At 38.8% G+C, this 25,170-nt stretch overlaps 1 protein-coding gene across 1 annotated transcript in view; it reads left to right on the top strand.

Moving 5' to 3' along the window:
- LOC134603055 (substance-P receptor) overlaps positions 1–25,170 on the top strand; it is a 226,122-nt gene that overhangs the window by 196,903 nt on the left and 4,049 nt on the right. Inside the window, exons 3-4 of the mRNA XM_063448667.1 lie at positions 22,764–22,914; positions 24,678–24,871. Of these exons, the coding sequence (XP_063304737.1) occupies positions 22,764–22,914; positions 24,678–24,871 (345 nt within the window). The remainder of the gene's footprint in view (positions 1–22,763; positions 22,915–24,677; positions 24,872–25,170) is intronic.

The following is a 25,170-nucleotide window of genomic DNA, read 5'->3' as shown; positions in this document are numbered from 1 at the left end:
CCAGTGCGGAGGTCCCTCGGCGCTGGACCGATCTCCTCCTCCAGCGACGTCACGCCATTAAAGGAAGCTATTGTGCATGCACGGTGAGTATGCATTGTGCATTAGAGCTTCTCCAAAGGAAGACATTGATTCAATGCTTTCCTATTTGGATTTTAAAGATATTAGATGTTGTCATGCAAAGTTGAGTACATCCAACATCGTTTCACAGAGTAAAACTCTTTGAGAAGCCAGAAAGTGCATCTAGAGAATCAAAATAGAATTCACTTTTAGTCTGGAGTGTCTCTTGAAGTTCAGTTTTGACACATTGTACATGGAACATAATTTTACATGGTAAATAATTTTAAATCACTCTCTGAATGCTGACACGTTGAATGTGGATACTTTTAGACAAACGTGCAAGTGTGACTGCAGCATTTCATTTATTTATTTATTTTATATTAATACATGGCTGTCTACCAGCACTGTACTAATCAAAAAGTTTTGCTGCAGGAAGCTTCTCTCATAGTAGATGAACAGTGATCACGTTGTCCCAATCTTGCAATAGTGTAAGAAACAGCTATCTTGAAGCAAAATCTGCAATGTTTCACTGAATATTTACAAAAGGCATCAAAGAGAGTTACCTAACAAGAAGAACACAAATACGTCATAAAAAATGTTTGGAGCTCAAGAAAAACACCCTTATACAAAAACATTGATTGCACTCCTACACTGATAATCCAGGTAAGGGGTTGTGCTTACTGTTTCACAAGCTCATTAGAACTATTTTGGGGCCAAATTTTCAGGGCTCATTGAGGCTGGAGATTAGCAAACGGTCTGCAATTACCGAGCAGATATTTAACTGAGCTGAGTGGTTCAAAGAGATCCAGGTACAGGGCCGGTGCAAGGATTTATGAATACACAGGCGAAAATGTATTTTGGCGCCCCCAAAAAATTGTGTCTTTGCCTGTGTCTTTCTTTACCCCTCCCCCTTAGTGCATTTGCAGTAATAGCAGAGCGTGTGCCAATTTCTCCAAGAATGGAAGGGACTCTGTTGACACTGACAGTCTCCCAGGGATTGAGCAGGGTTCAGCAGTAAAAGAAGACTCAATGTCAGATATTTTTTGGGGGGGCCTGGCACCTACTGGGGTTAAGGAATTCCCCAAACGTTAAAACCATATAGTGGTTTTTAACGTTTGAGTGTTCCTCATATGTATATGTATTATATTAATATTTGTATATATATTATAAACATAAAATATATACATATCAATATATGCTAATACTAAATATGTTAATATATTACACATATATTAATATACTTGTTCTTGTTTTTCTTGAAACTTGATGTATTAAAGACACATGGACACAAAAACACAATCACATTGACACTGACATAAACGCACACGTACCAACACACACTCATCACTGACACACATTAAAGCACACAAATGGATACACTCATTGACACACAGTGTGCCACACAAACACACAATCTGACACACACTCATCATTGACACAGTCTAATACATAAACAAGCAAACAATCATTGACAAACAATCTGACACACAAGCACAGTGACACACACAAACAGACACTGACACACACACTCATCACTGATACACAGTCTCACACACAAACACACTGATATACACAAACATACACTCATCATTAACATATAGTCTGACACAGAAACACACTAACTGACACACACAGGCATGAGCAAATTTACTGTCACACACACACTCACTCTGACTGACTTACTGTCGTCAGGTAGCAGCTGCCATGGAACTTTGTAAGGCAGCCTGATGCTTCATTACAGCTATTCATAGAGCTAAGGCTACTGGATATGGCATCATGTATCCCAGCAGCCTTAGCTCTGTGCACTGCGAGGAGCGACGGGCTGCTGGCGCTCCTCCCTCCTCCAACATCTCGCAGCAGCGAGATTTCTAAAAGCCACCAGTAAGTGCCATCCCCAGGTCATATAGAACCACTGGGAAATTTTGCTGTATCCCTGTGGGCTCAGAATGACCAGCGGGAGGAAAGAGCTGGGTGCTCCTCCTTCCTGCAGGTCACCCGAACTTTGCGCCCCCCTGGCCGCTGCGCCCTAAGGCGGCTGCCTGTGCCGCCTTATGGTAGCGCCGGCCCTGTCCAGGTACTAAACTGATCAAATTGATGGATGGCCTTTTAAAAGCTGCAAATTATCTGTAGGGTTGTATACATTATTATACTACAATTGAATAATTGATTACTGAGCCAAAATGAAAAAAATTTGATCTTTTAGTAAAGAGACGCCATTTTTCAAATTCACCCAATCTCTCAGGGGTTTATTTATTAAATGTAGAATTATATTGAATTGAAGAAAAACTTGTAAAATTTAGGCTACAATAATCAAGCTGTGACTATAGTCGATTTGTAGAATTTTTCAAAATCAGCAATATTTGTCCAAATTCTGCATTCTTGTTTTCAGTTCATTATTTAGTCAATATTTTCTGAAGATAGAGTCCAGAAGATTAAGAAATCTATCCATTCTTTCATTAAAACTATAGGACTAGCGGCAATCTGTTCTAGCTATGTATCTATGTGTTGTTCTGGTAATGGCGTAATGTAATATAGAGCTAAGCAGTAAATAGGTCGATAGAGTAGCATTGAGTATTATTGGAATTCTTGCTCTTAAAGGGAAACTCCACTGCCAGGAAAACAATCCGTTATCCTGGCACTGCAGGTCCCCTCTCCCTCCCACCTCCCAATGCCCGGTAGCTGAAGGGGTGAAAACCCCTTCAGGTCACTTACCTGAGACCCCGCCGATGTCCCTCTGCGGTGGTTTTGGGCCGCCGCTGCTCCTCCCAGTCATCACGTCGGCCGGTGGGCGAGACTGATCCCGCCCACCGGCCGAGGAGACCTAATGGGCATGCGTGGCAATGTCGCTTTTCAATGCTTTCCTATGGGGAATTGAGTGACGCTGGAGGTCCTCACACAGTGAGTTTTCTGTGCTATAGAGCAGGAATTACCCTCTAGTGGCTTTCTAGTAGACAGCCACTAGAGGTGGAGTTAACCCTGCAAGGTAATTTTTGCAGTTTATAAAAAAAACTGCAATAATTACACTTGCAGGGTTAAGGGTAGTGGGAGTTGGCACCCAGACCATTCCAATGGGCAGAAGTGGTCTGGGTGCCTGGAGTGTCCCTTTAAGGGCACTATAGAAAACAGTGGTGATTAATGGAGGGCTTCACTATTAGCATAAATTGTATACAGCCGCGAACTTTATGACTGAGTATCCCAGGTGTGTCCAAAAGGTAGATCCCCAGATAATTCAGAACTACAACTTATTATGTTTTTTCGTTCTCAATGCTAACAAAGCATCATTGGATTTGTAGTTCTTCAACATCTAGGTGTCTACCTTTAGAGCACTCCTGCAATAGGCTTTAAATTCCCCCAATTCATATACCCCTAGGCATACACACTCACGTGTTGGTTTTATAGGTAGTTAACTAAGACTAATCGAATGCATAGATTTGCCTATCACAATTAATTTGCTATCACAAAATGACAAAAAAAAATGTATGTACGTTTTAGAAGATATGTCATTCACCTCTAATAATATTTGCTTATACAATTTAAATGTTTTAGAATCTGAGTCTCCAGGATGTATAGTCAGTGAGTGCTTCAGAAACATATTGTACTATTGTAATTGAGGGAACAGAAGTATGCAGCACTGCTCCGAGATCCCTAGACATTGCATGTAAATTGAGTTTCCCATTCTCTTCCGTTTTATTGTTTGTAGTCACTGCTGAGTGTTTATCCCTTTGCAATATCTGTTACAGTGTGCCTGTATATAAATTAGAGCTCAATGCAACCCCAGGAGATCCAGAAGTAACAGGCTTCTGTTATATACACAGTCATAAACACACACAGTTCCACTATGGATAGCACGTAGTGTGAGATATAAGGGTATATTCACTAAACTTTGAATAGTAGCTTATAATATGAATAAAAAAATGTGTGAAAAATGGCAGATGTGGAAATATTTTTGTGCCCAACGTCACAGCTTGGCGATTTTTGCCCAAATTTTGTCATTCAGATTTTAATTTGCTTTAATTCAAAATTTAGTGAATAAGTCCCATAGAGATAGATAGACAGAAGTGCGATTTCCTGGGATGCAATTTACAGAAAGAATTACTTTAAAGCCCACATCCTATTGATATGTCCTAGAATGAACAAGGAGAAACAAGCAAAGCAACTTGAAGATGGGTACTAAAGAGCTATGTTTGCAGATCTTAACTACACAACTCTCCCTGTTCTTATTTCTGAGTGTTATACTGCTGGCAGATCATCTTTCAAAGTGCTCCTGGCACCAAGTCTTATAAATCTTGCCAACATTTACAATGCAGTAACTGTCTATCTTTATATTCAGTGCTTCTCAAATTCCTACATCAAAGAATTCAGTCCTTGAGACCCTGTAAATTAGATTCCAAAGGAGATTCTTGTATCATTAAAACTGCATCATGCATGAGTCTCTGAATACTTCCAGGACACTTCAACTATGCATCCCGTGTAAAATCATTGGTATATTCATATTATAAATACTTATTTTCATGTACACTTTCCATTGCACCTGCATTGGTAGTTATTTCTTCTGTTAATTATACTGGATAATATCTGATGCTGATTTCTGCATCCTGACTTGTTAAAGTTATTTTTCTGTGCTGGCAGTGACCATACCCGTCCTTGACTTGTTATATGACTATTCGGTCTCTGATATACTATAAAAAAAAATTTAAAAACCACCTTAAAATCCACCACCTTAAACAATAATGTTAATGTATCCTGCAAATGAAATCACCATTTAGTAGTCTTGTCGTAACCAAGTGCACCATTTATGTACTCACCTTTCCGGAGTTTCAAAGGACGAGATCTGTCAAAGGTAAGAACACAAAGTAAACAGGAACAGGCAGAAATAAAATAAACAACATATTTTATTGACCCCTTAGGGCTGTTAAAATCCAAACACATAAGAAAATAGCATTGGGATTTTAAAGGAACACTATAGGGTCAGGAACACAAACATGTATTCCTGACCTTTTAGTGCAAAACCACCTCTTACCCCCTTTAAAGGCATGAAAAACTCACCGTATTTGCAGCTCTGTGTGGGTCCGCCAGCACTGGCCTCGCCCCCTTGGTGACATCATCTGAATTGCTTATTTTTAGTCAATCCAGTGCTTTCCCCCAGGGAAAGCACTGGATTGGCTAAAATCGGCAAGGGGGTAGGGCCAAACGCGGTTTTGGCCAATTAGCCCCTCCTCATAGAGATGCATTGAATTGAATCAATTGAATAATTGAATAAATGCATCTCTATGAGGAAAATTCAGTGTCCCCATGCAGAGCATGGGGATGCTGAACGGCATAGCTTCCTACTGTGCAGCACTGAGCCAGGAAGCCCCTCCAGTGGCCATCTGAGGAGTGGTCACTTGGAGGTGTTCCTAGGGGCAATGTAAACACTGCGTTTTCTCTGAGAAGGCAGTGTTTGCATGAAAATGCCTGAAGGCAATGATTATACTCACCAGAACAACTACATTACGCTGTAGTTGTTCTGGTGACTATAGTGTCCCTTTAAAAGCCCTAAGGGATGAATAAAATACTTCAATTTTATATTTCTGGCTTTTCCTGTTCTCTGATATACTAACTTCATCTCATTTATGGCCATTCTTCCTCTTCTGGGCCATTTCACAAATAGGGTTATTCAATAACGTGAGAATTGCTGAGAAATCAAACAGGGTTATTTACTAAAGTGAGAATTTAAAGTGAATTCAAGGTGAATTTTTTCAGGTCATAGTAGAGAATGTATAAAAATTCTCTGTCACATAAACTTTCAGTCCGGCAACTCTGAGTTTACCTTAGTAAAGAACCTTGAAAGTTAATTTCAAAAAGCCAATTCTGTCTGTGCCTTGTGGTTTGATTAATAGTAGACACAGCCTGCCAGTCGAGGCTACAACTATCAAGCAATACATGTATGTATTCCTTACGCTGTAATGTTCCTTTAAGTGCAGAACACAGATGATATTTACAGGATGTATTCACAAGCCATAGTGACCAATTAATAAATGTGGGGGAAAAATCTCAGTTTTTACAATGTAGCTGTTTAAACTAAATTTTAAATGCTCCTTGCTTATTGAATAAACCCCTGTGTGTGTTGAGAAATGAAAATGGCTACCATTATTTGTTTTGAGAGCTTGTTTTTCCTTCCTTTTCTTGCTGAAAGACAAACATCTATGGAGTTTATTAGTGGGATTAGATCGGGTGAGCAGGTGAACTTTCATTATAGAGTCCATTATAGCACAAAATAAATCAAATAGGACCTACGGGACTCCTATTTCTATGTGTTTTCCTGATATTTAGATTTTTATTTGATATAGTTTATTATATAAAATGAAAGTGTTTTTAGTTAACCTCTGTCATCTGTCCTATATATTAGCAGAATGTCAGATACAAGAAGCATCTAAAAATAATTAGTTTGAGCTTGTTTGACTGCTCACACCCAGAATCCTTTGCTCTAGATTTGTTTTCCTTATGTGAGCCTGAAGGAGTCTAGATCAGCCTCTCTGAGCCACATATAATGAGCCGTGAAGAGTTTATCCTACACATGTTGGTGGAAGCTGTGAGCGACTTCAAATCCACTTCTGAAAGGAGTCATTTTTCATTGTCTCCAAATGTGATATGAAAGCCCAGGGCTCAGGCAACAAAAACACAGGTTTCAACTCTGAAATGCATCTGGACAATTAAAAATGGTTCTGCGTTAGTATTGTTTTAATAGAAATTTAGATTTTTTTTTTTTAATTTGGCCGAATGAGTAAACTTCAGTAGCTGCAATCAAGTATGTGCACATTATTCTTATTATAATCGATAAAGCACTGACATATTACGCAGTGCTGTACAATAGGTGAACTAACAAGTAGTTACAACAACCAAGTTGGACGTATAGGAACAGAAAGTGTGGCAGGTGATTATGCAAACTGCTGCCCTACAGCAAAGGACACCGTTATCAGCGACTCATTTAACCAATAATGGCACTCCAGCTGCCCTCCTCTGCTAGTCTAGCCTATAACATTATTAGTTCGTTCAGGGGGGAATGACTTTAGCTGAATTTTGGCATTTTCTCTCCTGGTGATGTCATTTGATTTACATTTTGCAGTCTTTTTTTCCGACAGGTTATCTCAAATTTATTTAAAAGTATAATGTCACTGCTCCTTTGTATAGCACCTGACTTTTACCCACAGAGCATTATTGTCTATGGACTTAAATCTGAATCAACTCTACGTGTGATGCAGTCACCGTGTTATATAGTATTTAGAAATACTTTATTTTTAGCAACATATTTTTTTCATTTGTATTATATATGTATAAGTATAAAAAGAGGGTTTTTGAAATGGGCAGTGTCAGTTCATTTATATGCACTCTCTGCTATTTCATGCCACACTCATTTTATTCTCACTCAATAAGCACTTGCACAGTTGAACTGCACTTTTATTTAAGGCGTCATTAATATCCCAGTGAAACTGTATCCCCTATTATTAAACTCAGAAACAGCTGGAATTGTGATGAATTTGTCCCCTTGGTTAGTTACTGTAATCTTTAATTAATTCAATAATGTGTGTGAGATTTAGTGTGCCTACAGCACAGCGTGTAATACCAAAGAAACTGAGAACACATTTCCTTTTTCTACATAGATCTGTAATAATTTCATTCCGTGCCTTCAACTTTTTTCTTCCTGCCAATTATAGGTCCGGTTTCCAATGGAGGCTCATCCACATGGGCACTTGGAGCAACGCCCCACCAGTTTTAATGTGCAGAAAAAAAACATTTGCAGTATTTTAGAAACATTAAGATAAATGAGGGTGGTAAGCCAAAATAAATAAGGGGAAAAATTGGTGTCTTTTTAATTCTGTAATAGGTTTCAGTTCTGCAGGCCCCCTCTCCCTCATTGGTATTTGTTTTGGAAAGCTTACTTGAGAGCATCTAGGCATGTCAAAAAATGGGTCTGGTTTGAAATTAGCCCTGTTTCAGCACGTGTTGCACATACCTGTTGTCCTAGAAGAAGGAATTTCCTCTGAGCTATTATTTAGGTAGGAGAGCCAACGGCCCATGAGTGGGGGCATGCTATTGGCCTCTCTATTCATCATTGTACAAATAAGGTGAACCCGGTGGAACACACTACAAAAATCTACCCAGTGGAGCGCTAAAATCTAAATACACTTACCCTCCTATCATTTGAGGGACGTATATAAGCACAACATAGGAAAAATAGGAGTATAAATGGGCACAAAATAGTGGTGTGTAAATTCAAATGACACTCGTTTCAGTTCAGCTATTTTGACCTTACATATGAAATTCACTATCTTATTATTTTGAATTTTACTGGGATAATGAGCAATAGCTGAAGATGTAGCTGTCAGAGAGGTTGTATTTGTGTTAATGGCAAATCAGAGAACACAACTACTTGCCAGATATTTTATTCTACAGGTAGAATTCTCCAGATTATACAATAACAGTCGATTCCCTGTTCATTTACCAGGAGTACCACATTTCTGACGCTGAAATGCCTCTTTCAAAACTGCAGCATCAGGACGGTGGCACTCCTGGTTATGGCGACAAGCACGAATCAGTGGGTAGCAAATTATGAGGGGATTTAGGGTGAGTATGGTAAAAGCAGAGCAAGAGATGCAGCTTCAACCAAATAGCGCTGAGATACTATTTAAAAATAACATTTATCTATACATTTGCTAGTAAAAACATTTTTTTTTTTAAATTGCACATTTGCTAGCAATTTGAATATAATAATGTATAGATGAATTTGTATGCCCCATAACTTGTCAACACGTCATATATTTGTGACCAATCCACTCTAGGATTAACTTAATTAAGCGTAAAATCAAAACAACTCAATTGTTTATAAAGAAAATATATAAAACATACAATAACAGCAATTTTTCTAGCAAGGTGTTCTTGTGCTCCTGGGTCTGCGTTTAAATCTTTGCCATCCTGATGGATTTTTTGCCAGCTTTGTAATTTTTTCGTAAGACACATACATTCCATATATCATTGTTATATTTAGCATTCTGATGTTGACAGGGGGAAATCAATTAATTCATATGATCCTCTGCAATGCCAAAATGTTAATTGGTTTACAAACATTAACCACTTCACCGGCAACGTGTAAACTGGATTGGTAACATTAATCACCGAGCTGGCTGACTCTCTTAAAAGGGCGCTGTTGCTTTATTGGAATTTACCCTGCTGAATAAAACATAGTAGTAAATCATCTAAAATTAGTATTAACCTTTTTCATGAGATACTCGGTTTTCTTTTAAATTTATATTAAAGATTTAGCAAGTAATATCATGATCCAGTTCAGATCCAATAATGTGTGTGAGATTTAGTGTGCCTACAGCACAGCATGTAATATCAAAAAAAAATTAGAACAAGCTTTCTTTTCCAACATAGATCCTTAGTAATTTCATTCCGTGACTACTACATTTTTTTCTACCAAGTATAGGTACGTTTTCCACTGGAGGCTCGTCCATAGGGGCACGTGGGGTGTTGCCCCTGCCAAATTAATATTTCTTGAAGCTAAAATCTTTATGAAATACTGTGTTGGGATTTTCTTGAAATTCCAACCCATTCAAATGATATACTGAGACAAAGTAGGGACCCCACATTGACACCATCAAGAACAAGTCTTTTCTCAAAAGTCAGTGCTCAGAGGAGACTTGTGCTAGAGGTCAATGATTCTTATGAAGGGCCGTCAGCGTTCTGTTGGTGGGAATGTACTAACAGCTGGTCTGTAACACAGGACTGTATGAGGGCAAGAAAGGAACTGTTATTTAAAATGTGCCATTTGATAGAATATTAGAAAGCATGACAATTCTCAGACTGCACTGTGGGAAAAACTTTACTAAATTACATCAAAATAAAGACAAGTGTTATTGAGAACAGGGACATGCTTAATAGAATGCTCTAATTTTAGTTCCCACTAAGGATGTCTCAAATGGATTTGAGGTCTATGGAATGAACTTATACCATAAGCACATCAGATCAATCTCAACTACAGGGCAGTCCACAAGAGAGATACTAGTCAATCATCTTCTACAAAATATACAACAAAACTAGATGATCATTCAGAATCTCAAAGGCCTTGTCATTGGGTTTTAGCTGTGTGGCAAAAGTAACCTCGCCACTGGTTCTTGGAGGGGCCTGCTTGCCAACCTCTTGCCTCAGGATTTTGGCCCTTGTATTAGATTTTGGTTCAGGACTATGGAAAGGCTTTGTTCATGCCTTTTGTACTGTATGGTTCGGTATTTGGGGCTTGCTGAACGGATCAGATTAATGCTGTTCGTATAGCGAACAAACTGCCGAACGGACAGACCACCCCAGAACAGTCGTGTGCTGCTTATTTACCCAATTGACCTCACTAACCACAACATTCTAAGTGGTTAGCTGGGTTGCAGTCATTCGTATGTGTGAACACATGGCAGCAGCCATCTTTAGCCGCGAACACATAGAGCAGTGTTTGACCATCGAGTGCATGGAACTATAATCAGACACTTGACGGCGCGAACACGGCTGGGACTTTATTCTCTACATATGTTCGGCTTGATTCGTATGGGAAGGGCGGCGTTCAGTGGAGGCAAGCTCCCGAATGAGGGATATAGACTGAACCTACCCACGAACTGTTACGTTCGGTATTTTTTACTATATTGGGTATTCCCGAAAGAGACTGATCGCACAGCCTGAATTCGTAGAACTCTTTTGGGAAGGAGCCTCGTGTGCGGTCGGTCAAAACAAGACTTCCATAGAAATCCTGAACCCCTGAACCGATCTGGGTGCTTTTTAGATATGTTGGTCCCCCAGATCGGGGCTATTAGGAGATATGACTGTTATGCGGTTTCCATGGGTGTTAGGGGTACCTTTGGGGTATTGCTGAAATGTTTTTTTTTTCTTACTGGAGATAATTGAGTTAGTGCAGTCCATGACTCAATTATCTCCCAGGCACAGGGGACGTATTGTCTCAGTATGCATGGGAGTGTCCTGGATCTGAGAGCCAATGTAATCATGTATTTGTTTCTACTGTGGTGTGCTCCTTGCATGGGGTCTTGCATATAAGGCCAGTTGTGGCTACCAATAAACGAGTTTCTCTTCACCCTCAACATAGAGCCTTGTCTCATGTGTGGAGGGGACAGCTATATTCACTCTGGGGATTGATATATCACTATACTCCCCTGGGATTTTAATCACTTGCTCTTTTAAGAGCATATTGCTACACTCTATTGGAGGAGAGGACTACCCACTGGAAGCTGGATCCTGGTCTTGGGTCCAGGGTGTGTGAAGGACGGCGAGATCCTAGCCAAGCTGCGGTGGCTAAGGGGCTACGGTGCTTATGGTGTCCGGTGCAGTGCTTATAGTACTCCAGGCTACTAGGAAGCAGCGATTGGCAGAGGCACCCAGTCAGGATGCCAGACGATCCGCCACAAGCTGAAATCCCTCTAGTCACAGTGAGCAACAAGTCTGAGTGTCAGTTTCCATTTTCAAGTTTAATATCCTAAGAATGTTCAAATGATCTGAGAACAAAGCACAAATCATTCAGCATTTGTCTGTTCTTGGTGTGTATCGTAAAAGTGAAAGACGAGTGAATAAAGCAATATACAGGGTAATCATGCAAGAGATTCTACTTAAATCTATAAACAAAACTGTACCACAACGCCAAAGTAAAGCAGTAAAGGCTAACATCCAGAAAGGTTAGTGTCCCAGACAAAATCTTCATCCCATTTACAGTCTTTGACATTGTTTGAAAACTGTGTTCGACAAGTGACTTCCAACAAGCATCAACATATTTAAAATATGTTTACAATATGTATTATAGCAAGCATTCTCCGGGCACCGTGTTGGACTCTTCAACAACTATCAGACAGAATAATGAGGGATTATATCTGCACTCATATACCACTGCCTGATTAACTACTAATTTACTGAATGGATATTAATCTCACTTTCACTTATCTGTATTATATTACACATATTTTTGTATGCTTTATTATAGGGTGGCTATGTATTTAGAATGATTTGTAATGGAATTTGATAGTTTGTTAATTGGCAGTTCGAACAAAAACTGTGTAGTCTTCTTCACAAAACTGTATGGCTGCTATCAACCTAATATGCAGTTGTGCTATATGATTAGACCCCATCAACCAGACTAAGAGGGCTCCTTTTTGTGGAGCTTCTTGCCTCTGCTGTTTCCCAATGGATTCACAGAGGGAACTTTAAAGATGAGTACAGTGCCAGGTAACTCAAAGCACTATAACCAATTCTATGAGATGAAGTAGTTATAATGCCTTCAATGTCCTTTAAAAGAGTTATCTAAGCAAAACAATAACAATAAATAAATATATACAAAGGCTACTCCCTCCTTATCTACGCAGATAATGTGATATTAATACTTACTACTACATTATTAGTGTCACTTGCATCCCACCTTGATTGGCTAAGTGTCCTTCCAGATTGGATTAAGTTGGTAATGGTATTGCAGATGTGTTAAATCTACACTATTAACGTGGATTAAGAGGGAAGCAGTGTCTGGGTGTCACATGGGTCCCATTTATGTCAAATTGCTTTATGTCAAACTACTTACTTGTTTCTCCCCCTCCCTCCCCCTCACCCTCACCCACTCTAGTTTTATTGCAGTTTATTTCATCCCAATTTGTATACCCTTTCCTTAACCTGTGTCTTTCCCCCACACACTCTCTATTATCCTTTACCCCATTCTCTGTATTTTCACTTCTCTGATGTCCTACATTTTAGCATACTTCACCATTCTTTTCCAGTTGTTCTATTGTCTTTGTTTATTTTCTTATACAAGTCTCTTTTTTTGCTGCATAACAGATTTTTGTCTTACGTTTGGTCTCATAGACATGCCGAGTTTTAGTGATTACATGGTCTAATATTTTCCTAGAGAGCCTAAACACTTAGCTGTGAGCATGCATGAGTAGTAACTATGGATTACAGTGTGTAGATAGATAGATAGATAGGTAGGTAGGTAGGTAGGTAGATAGATAGGTAGGTAGATAGGTAAGTAGATTGATAGGTAGATTGATAGGTAGATTGATAGACAGATAGATGCAGAATATTGTCATATTATCATAACTTAAATACTGCCAGTGATTTACAGAGACCTGTATTTGATCACCATCGGTAATACAAGGCAGCAGGGATCCTGCATGGTGAGACGTGATTTGATATTCTGAGTTACCTGCTGATGGTCCCAACACCCAGCACATTGATTGATATTCAATATGAATATAACACTGTGAACTTCGATTACTTGTTACATTCATTCTGCATCACTGACACTAACATTAGGAGCACTGGAGCATTTTCCAGAGATTGGGAGGAATGCAGATGACATTCCATGATGTTAAAAGGGTTCTGCACTTTCTTGTAGGCAGGGGTGCTAGACTACAGCTCAGTCATATGGGAATAAGAAGGAATAATAATAGGCATATCATGAATAGGATGCACAGTTCACTGGCTCCATAGCTCCCATGTAAAACCTAGACCGAGAGCCAGTAAGACATGCATTGGGCACATATTGCTAATGGTTCAGAAGGGAAAATATAGCATTTTCCAACTAACTCTCAGGCTCCCACTGACAAGTATGAATAACTTATATGAATTTCTATAGAAGTTACTTTTACTGTTGTCATCCTAATTAGAACAGCAGGGGTTTTGCAGATAGTTACATTATTGACAGTAATTACATACATCTACATGTCATAAGAGAGTAAATCATTAAACATGTTGTATTCATTTTTACATTAACTGTAACAATGCAATTTTTATTCTTGCCTATGCCAGCTTTAGCTTTATTTTATTTATTTATTTTTATTTGATCAGAGAGGGTGAAAGCACAGCAAACGTTACTGTAACTATTCTAGTTTTTTATGAACACGCTGGTTTTCTTTTGGTTGGATTAACCCTCTTTCTTTATTAGATAACCCTGCTTGTTTATTGTATGATTCTGCCGTCTTTTCCCATTAATGATAATAGACCTAAGTTACTGAGTTGATCTTCAATAATGCCTCTGTGTTTGGTGTCTAGTTTTTGTTTCAATAAGCAGATGTAAGAGATGTCGGCTAATGATACAAAAGAGCATTATTTAATGTGGGATAAGCTGGAACAATGATTACTTTGCAAATCCAATCATTCCCCAGCAACATCTTTTGCAGGCTTTCATACAGGTTTAAGGAGGTACATACACATGTACACACAGAGGCACACTAACAAACATCTCAAACTATTCAAACATGGTACATATGTATAAAAAGATGTAGATACTCCAACATCCATATATACTGTATATAGACATGCAGGTCCACATTTAGCTTCCATCTGCCATCAGCAAGGTTATGGTCCAGAGGCAGCTTAGAGCTTCTCCAGGGATCCTCTTGCAATATCTGTATAGCTTCACTATCCCCAAAGATGAGAGAGCAGATGTACTCACAGTTACTGATGGTTGCTAACACAAATGTATCAAAATGCTCTAATCACATTGGAAACAAAAAGAATATTCTTGGTGATTTAATTGGCCTCGGGGAAAGTTGCCGCAATTTTGTAAATTTCACTCACGTTTCTAGTAGAATAATTTTTATTCATCTCATCCAATATTTAATTATGCACGCTAGTCAATACTATGAGGTTTCTCTTTTCTTTACCATTTCATCCAATATATACCTAATATCTCTAATATCACTAATCTAGCTACTTGATCCAAGATACAAAGATACCTGCTTACCTGAAGTAATTGTAGCATGCACACATACATTCAGCTCATGTATGCATATAAGCACTCACAGATTTCTGCACAAGGAATTCATGGAAGCATGGAAGACTTAATGGAAGCACGCAGACACTGAGATGTGTGTGTAAGCACAAACACTACCCGTAACGGGATACTTGTACCTAGTTAAATATTGTTGAAGCAGTTATTTCTGGCAGTCTGCTTACTTCAGTTAATTGCACTTTTTGACTTGGCACTCTATGCACTAGTTGATGTCTTCTGATCCAACTCTTCCCAAAATATTCACATTTATTCCACCCTTAATTCTATATAAATCCTCCAGTCTGTGTTTCACCAACCTTTTCCCCTCGTCTCTTTACCATTACTTTCTGTATAATGTTTCCCTCAATTTCCAGGTTTAGATTCCCAAATTTTCTCTCCTCCAGTCTGTTTTACCCCAAGTATTCCATATCACCTTTCTCTCAAAGCTGGGTCTTGTTTTCCTTTATCATATACTTATTTAAGTTGGAGGTGGCTTGTCCACAGAGTACTCACTCCACCATAGTGATTATGGCATTCCATGTGCCAAAAGTTTGTACATCTTTGTAATAGGCCTCCACATGTTAAATGATTGTGCAAGTCGAGCCAGTTTGCTACCAATAATCCACCAAATGGAAATTTTAACTAGGTATTCTGATGAGCCAGTTTGACGCTGAGTTGCAGTTTCTTATATATATTGGAGAGGACTAATGCTGTATGTACTTTCTTAGAAACTCATAAACCTATTTGGAACACTTCAGTCGATGGTAATGCAATGTAAAGTTCTGTCCTCTGGAGAATTGCTTGCAGGAATGAAGGAATACTTATCTCTTCGCTATACATTTCCACACTCTCTTTACTAATGATATTTGAAGACAGAGATGCCTTGGGCAGCTTTCAAGGGCCTGAGTGTGCATTCTCTGTTCTTCAGACTGCCAGGGGTGTCTAAAAGAAAGTGCAGTACAGCAGCTCGTTTAATGTTTAAGTTGGCCATGAAAACTTCAGAATCATTCCCAATGGCTACCCTAGATAAAGCCCAGTCAGGAGAAAGATTGGAGATTTTTCAACTTTTACTTGTCACTACTCATATATAATCCTTAAATCACCCACAAGTACTCTTGCTAAACTTATACAAATAATAAGGATCTGTCTTTCAATGGTGTGCCTTAAGAGGCTTGCTTCAGGGCGGAAGTAAAGTTTGTTGTACACACTGTGCTGACCAAATCACTAGCAAGCATATAGATAAAGTAATGTACCTGCGATGCTCTGTGTTATATGAAGTCATTCTAAATGTATTTTGATTTAAATATATATGAATATTAATATCAGAATACAGGGCCGGATCGGGCAGTGGGGGTCTGTCTGAGCTCCCAGGCAGACCCCAGCATCGCGATCGCCGGCAGGGGATCGCCAGCGATCAGGTAAGTGGTGATTTAGTTAATGACATACCAGGCACGTCCGCGGTCATTACCGACCATTTTTTGGCGGACGTGGTTCCTGGTACGTAATTGGTTGGGAAGGGGTTAAAGGAACATTCCAAGCACCATAAAAAGTACAGTGATTGTTGTGCCTTGGTACCTTCCAATGTAAGTTGTCCAACCATCTAATAATGGTATGACTTCTTACCTGATTGGGTAATTAGAACAACAAGTAGAACAATTAACTGATGCTCTCTCAATGAGCAGGCGTTAGACTGCAAGAAGAAGCTCAGGAGATTTTAACACAAGCTTCCAACTCTCACTTCCTGCTGAGAGGGTGAGAGTGGCACCTGGTGACCCCAACTAAGTCAGACTATTACCAAACAGTTTAAATACTTACTGTACTGGTGGTGTGCCAGTACACCACTACGCTCTGTAGTGGTTATGTTATTTGGAGTGTTCTTTTGATGCTGTACCACTGGATTTTTATTGCAAGGGTGATGTTTTCAGTGAGAGGATTTGTTTGAGTTTTCCTCCGCAAACAAATTTGATCATAGACCCAAAAGTCTGCAATTTGTGCTTCAAAATTATCAGTAGCAATATGATGCACAAGCAGTCTTGCGGCACTTTTGAATATTTTTGCCAAGTGTCTTGATTGTAGGACTTGATTACCAATGAATACAGGAGGAGAAATACCTCAGAAAGCAGTGATGTTTGCCCCATGCCTGTCCCATGTATTCAGCACTAAAAAAGGATTAGATTAATTCTGAACATCACGTTGCTTTTATTTACTGAGGCTCCAGTCATACTGAAGGGACTTATAACATTGTTGTAAATGAGAATCAAATGCAAATGAAAACACTAATGTTCACCAAATATATACAAGGGAGATAAATGGTTAGATCATGCATCTACCAGGAATTCTGAATGCGTAAGACTTCAATCTGCTGCCTGTCTGCCGATCTGTCTTGGGGAGAGATTGGATGCCAGTATAAACTGCTGCTAGGCTGAGGCAAACTGCCATATTTCTGCTAGGGTGACAAGGACAACTGGAAGTCAGAATATATAAAATATGTCCTAGGGCGCAGAATTCCCAGGAAGCTATACACTAGCCAATCATTCCAAGCCTACACTAGCATTTAGAGAAAGGCTGCACAGAATGCCAATAATACGTGCACATAAAGAATCTAAGTAATGCAAATGATGGCTAAATGCTAATGATGTTTAGGTATTGGTTGCTGCAGATGGTATACATGTAAATTGTTGCAGTCAAAGGCAGCTGAGAGTGATAGGAGTAACAGTCCACAGCACCTTGGAGGCAAAAACTCCATAAATCTCACTTAATCTTATGCAGGATTTCTGTATGGGGTACAGTAAGATCCTGCATCATTACATCTGTAGGTACAGCAGTGATGCTAGTCATTATAAACAGAGTTATAATTAAAACACACAATTTCAATAACAATTCATCTGAAAATTCCGCAACTACGAATTGCCATATGGATGAATCACAAAGCAAAAAAAAAGGTCAATGGAGTTCCATCTGTGACACAAAAAAAAGAAAATTATGAATGGGAAAGAAAATATGATTGCTGGTTAGAACAACTAAATAATGTCTTTATTTTGATTCTATTTATTAAAGTGATCTGAACGGTGGAGGTTTTCTTTACAGGGAAGTCCACCTGTTTTGCTTAAATTTCCATTTCACAAACCAAAAAAAAAAAAGTCTGCCACGTTTCTGTTTGAAAAAGGGGTGTAAATCGTCATACATTTGTTGCATTGATGAAAAAATGGCAAATACAAAAAAGTGACTGTTAAGGTTTAACAGATAAAAAAAAAAAAAACTGGCAGATTTAATAAATTGTGCCAAAAAATTGGCAAAGATTTGACAGAAAGTGTCAACAACACTCTAATAAATCTCCTCCAATGAGTGTCTGTTCAATCACAAAAAGCCACATCTGGTTAAAGTGTGCGTAGAGTTGTCAGTTTGCTTAGTCAGAAGAATTATCTATGTAAGGCAATGCTGTGACTGTACTCCTCTCAAGCAGACAGCAAAAAATACATTTTGGCCATATAACTGTCTTGGGACCATAAAAAAAGAGGACAAATAGGACACTACTATCAATATAGGAAACTGCAGTCACTGGAGTTTGGTAAATCTCACTAGTCCCATGAGTTGCAGATTCTATTCATGTACATTTCATAAAGAATATATCTACAGATATATCTTGCTTTGATGATAATTCAGGCACTTGGTATTTAAAGGTAATACAGGTAGTGTGTTATGATGTATGTATCTGATGTTCTGATGTAAGTTTCGCAGTGCAGAGCTCTGTGTAAAGTGATGGATAAAACTGAAGAGAGAACTTATTCTATGGAGAGGTGATGGACCTCATTTTCACACAGGCCAGGACCAAAAGGGGGGCTGGGGGGGCAGCAGGACAGGTGTTCCCACAAGATGGTGCCAGCCAAAAACAGGCGTTGGGGTGCCTGGAATTAATTTATATAGGATGTCAGGCCACCACAATCTATACTCTTATATTTTGATAGAAGCACTAGCGCATCCGACAGAGTGGCAAGTCAGTGAGAGTTCTGAGATCAAGCACACTTTGACAGGACTCCACTTCAGTGCCGGATGCTGGGATGTCTGATGAAGTAGCAGGATATGACTCTCACTCAGGGAAACATAGAAGGGCTAAGAGACAAATGAAAGTGGGGCAATGGACAGAATTACACAAATTGGGGAAATGGCCAGGGACATAATGGGGGTGTGGCAGATGGAAAGAGATGCGAGGAGCTAGATGGAGTGAACTAGTAGGGATTAACTGTGATAGGCAAACACAATGCACCCATATACACCTGCATACATGCACACTGCTTTCTCACACTGGTACTCTACACAAATATGATCCTGCATTCACACACTGGAAATCCACACAAATATAACCAACCTCACTCACTCACACACACTATACCACTTAACACAAATACATCTGTAAGATGAGGTGTTTGAATTATATTGCCATGGAACTATTTTATGCATTTATATACAATGAATAATACATTGCACAGCCCCACAACAAATCACACACGGGATTATTCACTGAACTCCGAATCATAGCAAATTTAAAGCCAAATTTCAAAATTGATCATAATATATCCAAGGGCTATAGACTGAGTTGGATTATTTCTTAAAATCATCTGTTTTCTTTAAAGGAACACTATAGTGTTAGAAATACGAATATGTATTCCTAACGCTATAGAGCCCTAGTCACCTAAATGGTGACTAGGGCTCCATTCCGTGGCAGATAAATGGTTAAATAACCATTTATTTGTTTACCTTAATCCAGCGCAGGGCTCCCTCGGCACTGGTGACCTCTCCTCCTCCATCGATGTCAGCTCCTGAGTGGAGCCGAATGCGCATGCATTCAAACCCGACCATTGGATAGCATTACTCAGTGCTTTCCTGTGGGGATCTTTTTTGAATCTGGAGGTCCCTGAGGACGTCCAGCATCAATTAATTGTGATTTACTCTGTGTAAATCGCGGAAGCGCCTCTAGTGGCTGTCAGTGAGACAGTCACTAGAGGCTGGATTAACCCTGCAGTGTAAACATAGCAGTTTCTCTAAAACTGCTATGTTTGCAGCTGCAGGGTTAAAACTAGAGGGACCTGGCACCCAGGCCACTTCATTGAGCTGAAGTGGTCTGGGTGCCTATAGTGGTCCTTTAACGCCTTAAGGACACATGACATGTGTGACATGTCATGATTCCCTTTTATTCCAGAAGTTTGGTCCTTAAGGGGTAATGTAGTGATATGGATATATATTAACTACAATACGGAGTTCAGTAACCCCTCATAAATACTCTTAGAGGAGCATTAGAGACTAATGCTCATTAGCAGCGAGTGCCGCCCACGCATCAAAATGATCCTCATGGGAAAGCATTGAGTTTGATGCTTTCCTTTGAGCTGCATTGGTCACCTGACCTAGTTGTACTCGGTTGTTCCTGGGGAAGCAACTCTAGTGTTTGGTAGACAGTCATGAGAGGGGTGTTTAACCCTGCAATGGAAAAATTTCAGTTTCTAAAAAAACTGCAATGTTTTATATTAAAGGGATAAAAGGACAGGAACTCTGTATCCAGACCCCTTGGTTTAGTGGTCCTTTAAGTCAGGGTATTAAAAAAAAGGTTCTCTAGCATTTACTCATGAGGGTACTTAGAAAATAGGCATCAGGTATACTTTGCTCTTTTAAACAACTTCACACATTTGCGGTTAGATTTTCTATTTCTTCTGCTGAGAGGGTACTATCTCAAAGTGTGCACTTGGATGCCTTCTATCCACTAGTCTCTCCTTTTCAAAATACAGTGTGAAAAAAATGTTAAGATCAGTTCCTCAAATGGACAAGTTCGTAAAGTTAGAATCCATTGCTAAAATTTAGATTATTAAAAATGTGTTATCAAATCATATTAAACTGCAGAACCATTTAAAATATTAAACAGAAGGCATATGCATTCCATTTTAGAAGGACGTACACCGAACAAAATTATGCACACAAAACTTTAGTTTTTGCCCCCATTTTTCATGAGCTGAACTCAAAGATCTAAGACTTTTTCTATGTACACAAAAGACCTATTTCTGTCAAATATTGTTCACAAATCTGTCTAATTCTGTGTTAGTGAGCACTTCTCCTTTGACAAGATAATCCATCCACCTCACAGGTGTGACATATCAAGATGCTGATTAGACAGCATGATTATTGCACAGGTGTGCCTTAGGCTGGCCACTATAAAAGGTCTCTCAAAAATGTGCAGTTTTACTGTATTGGTGGAGGGAAGGGGGGTCTGGAAACCAGTCAGTATCTGGTGTGACCACCATTTGCCTCACGCAGTGCAACATCCTCCTCTTTCACTCTCCCTCTCTCCCTTCAAGTTAGTGGTAGTCCATCCTTGCAAGCGCACTGTCTTGGGGTCATACTTGATTCTGGCCTCACCTTTGAGCCTCACATCCTGCAATTACTGTAAGTGGACCTGCATTTTAAAGATAGTTGGTGTAATTACTCCATGGGACATATGGCCAGATGCTTTATTTGGAAACAAAATAGGATATACCTAAACCTATAAAATAAAGAAAGAACATGCTCATAGGGGATTAACGTAAATTCTCAAGTGGCCCCTTATTTATAAATCACACTCACAAAATGGAAGTGGTTTTCGGGCTCATCAATTGAGTAGATTCTCACGAATTCCTCATGATTTAAATGGTAGATGTTACATGTAAGAAATAGAAAGTAACATAGTATAGCACTGTTATAAAGTATACATCAGCTTTTAATTGTTGCACTTACAATATAAAAGGTATAAAAAGGCCCATCAGTACAATTCTGTTTGTCCCATCGGTATGGAGTAAAATAATCCTTGTAGAGATGTCAGGCAGGAAAACAGAAAAAATAAAAATACAAATACAAATAAATTAGTCTCTCTACGCGTTTCGTCTGTGTTCCCAGACTTCCTCAGGAGTGATAAGGGAAGCACCTGACTAAAAGGAAGTAATTATCCTTTTTATTTCTATACACTGCACCTGGGTGGTCCAAACTTGTATTTTTGTATTACAGATACTTTATTTGTTGCATTCTGTTGCAAATTTATAAAGATACATTAGGTTACAAACATCCAAAAGCAAAATAATTAACCATTGTTATTTATCTATTTTTTTACATCTACTATATGTGACAAAATAGTTTTTCTGCTTCTCAAACTAAATTTATGAGAACACTAAGAAGGTCGGTGATTCAGTAGGTTGCCTTTTGGATAGTCCTACACAGGCCTCAAACAAATATTAGCTCCCTTTTGCATTTTAGAGTTAACCTATTACATTACTTTATCAGACAGATCCCATTCACAAAGGCAGTTCAGAACTGGATTGCTGGAGGCCGAATTGACATCTCAGGTTTCTGTAAAAGCCCGTCTTGCACTGTCTTTGTATTCTATCAGTCTGATATATAAATGGCATTGGTTTCCTCTGTAATTAGCACTATTAAAGTAGGACTTGAGACCTGACCAGAGGCAAATCTAAAGGAAAACTTATAATGTTTTTGTCAATTCTCATTTTGCAGCTCATGCTCAATTTTCTGTTTTGGTTTATTTCTACTTTAGAAATAATATAACGTTTGTTTAGGTCTAATATTTTAGGCGGTGTCTGAAATATTACAAGAGATGTCCATGAAAAGCTCTTAAGTATTCCCCCCCCCCCGACCCCCCACAAACAAAAAATATAAACATTTATTTTACTTTGTTGGTATCAGTGAGCAGTGATATAAACACACATACTGTCTTATTGTAATTATTTTATTGTGTTCTGGCTATGCAGCTTTGTTTCAAATAAACGTTATACTGTGCCATGCTACCTATTTCTCAAACCGAAAAGAACTGTGTTAATGTCAAATGACTTTGCCTTACTGAGCGTTGGAGAAACAATGCTGATACACACTCATCCCTTCCCCATTTTTCTTTCAGGTACCAAGTATCTGTCTTTGGTCTTATATACTTTCTGCCCCTTTTGGTGATAGGCTGTGCGTACACTTTTATTGGATTAACCCTCTGGGCCAGTGAAATACCTGGTGACTCCTCCGATCGTTACCATGAGCAAGTGGTGGCAAAACGTAAGGTAAATATTTCAAAATGGCCAATCACAAGCTTGCCAGCTAACAGCAAGCAATGCACCGGGACCAGTAACTAGTAATGTTTTGTTAAATGTATTCTTACAAACATTATGGGCGATAAGAGCAGCTGTTTAGATTGTGTCGCTCTACACTAACAAACATTGCTTGTGAGAGAATGGAAGTTTCTGCTAATATCATCTTCTGTTCACACTCTTGGCAGCGCAATGGATACACATTTGTGTTTATTGGCAGCGTCATATGTGCAGAATAGGGCTTTCAGTTTTATAGATGTAATCTGCATCTAGTACCAACCAAACATATATACCCTTCACATCTATCACCTGACACCATTCAGGCAGTGTAAGCACAGTATTAGAGGTAGGTTTCAAAGTCAACCTACTAATTTTTACCATTACATTTTACCTAACAGAAGATAGTGTCAAATATACAGTTTAGGCCCTGGCCCCCTTGGCACACTTTCAAAATGTTATTATTAATTATTATTTTGTTTTTGTTATTTATAAAGCATCAACAAATTCCATAGCGCTGTACACTTACACTTACACTTACCTTTTTTACAGCATCGCACAGGTTCAAGGTTCACCTCAGCTGGCCCCGTCCCCTCCGCTTCCTTGGCTGAGAACATCAACATTTACGTTTTAAGCCAATGACATAGGAAAGCATTTGGGGGGAAGGGATATTGCGCATGCACGGTAAAATGTCACGCTGCGCCAATCAGCATCTCCTAATAGAGATGCACTGAATCAATGCATCTCTATGGGTAACGTTTAGTGCACCCATGCAGACCATGGAGATGCTAATGCCATTGCTTCACCCTGCAGCACTGACCCAGGAAGGACCTCTAGTTGGCTCAGTGCTTACATTGAAATACCTGCAGGGACAGGCTATAGGCACCAAAACAACTATATTAAGCTGTAGTGTCCTTTTAAACAAAAAAAAAGGTCATAATTAATGTTCAAGGATTGTGTCACAGGCCATCTGTAAAAATTGTGTTAAGACCCCACATATTTCACATATTTTATTTTTTATATTTTACATTGTTTCTCTACAATTATTTGCCATTCTGTTGCCGCGGTTTCTGTACTCTTTACAAACAAAAGTCTCTCTTGCGCCCCTTTATTCGTATTCATAAAAATATTATACATACCACAAACACACATAAGTAAAAAGAAAAGCCTAATGCTTACTATTGGAAACAGCTCTGTTAGGTATATATTGCACTGGTTGTGTTTTAGAACGTGTTTTTCAAAACAAAACTAACAAAATATATAAATAACTGAGCAATTTGATTGTCCAACTTACATCAATTCCGATTACAGTGATTGGCACAAACATCCTGTTTCCATTAAAACACAATCCTAATTACAATGTGGCAGACTCAGATTGCCATCATTCTGACTTCTTTGTAGGCTACTAAGTGATGATTTACAGCCTGCTTACTTCCTCTATATAGCTTTAGGTCAAGAACTAAAATCTTGTACGGTAACCTACCCACATTTATGCAATTTATTCATAAATAAAATAGGAGTTGTCTTACATGTTTCCTTTTTTTTAAGAAGATAATTGATTTTGATGACTACTTATATACTTGCAGTACTCTCCAGCAAAATATATAACTTTTCATGTGAATATTACTTAGAACTGTCTGGCATATATAAATTGTCCTAATTATAGCTACTTTAAATGTTTCACAGCACGAGAGGATCAAATTTCTAAACATTTTATTATGTTCTATTATGTTTTGCAGGTGGTGAAAATGATGATTGTCGTAGTTTGCACATTTGCAGTTTGCTGGTTGCCGTATCATATCTACTTCCTGCTACAGATCTTTCTTCCGGACAAGGACCAGAAATTCTACCAACAGCTATACCTGGCCATCATGTGGCTCGCGATGAGCTCAACGATGTACAACCCCATCATCTATTGTTGTCTGAATGACAGGTAGGAGGACGGTTGGAGATAGTTACATGGTCAAGTTTTACAAATAGATACATGTTTTATGTTCATATGACATCTTCATTACTGTGAAACCCATGTTTTGTGGCATAATATTATAGCGTAGTGTAGGACTCGAGTGAATAAAGAAGTATTAAATTATACACCTCTTAATAAATCTACTCCCTAGTATACTGTTTCACACAACTTGTCATACAGAACATGGGTTTTAAATACAGGACAAATGCTGCAACTTCAGGAGCATTAAAATGTGCACTTTCAATTGAAGTAATACATTCATATCC

The sequence above is a fragment of the Pelobates fuscus genome, chromosome 3, assembly GCF_036172605.1.
Source record: "Pelobates fuscus isolate aPelFus1 chromosome 3, aPelFus1.pri, whole genome shotgun sequence".
Taxonomy (NCBI): Eukaryota; Metazoa; Chordata; class Amphibia; order Anura; family Pelobatidae; genus Pelobates; species Pelobates fuscus.
The sequence above is the reverse complement of the archived record's forward strand: the minus strand, read 5'-3'. Positions and strand labels throughout refer to the sequence as shown.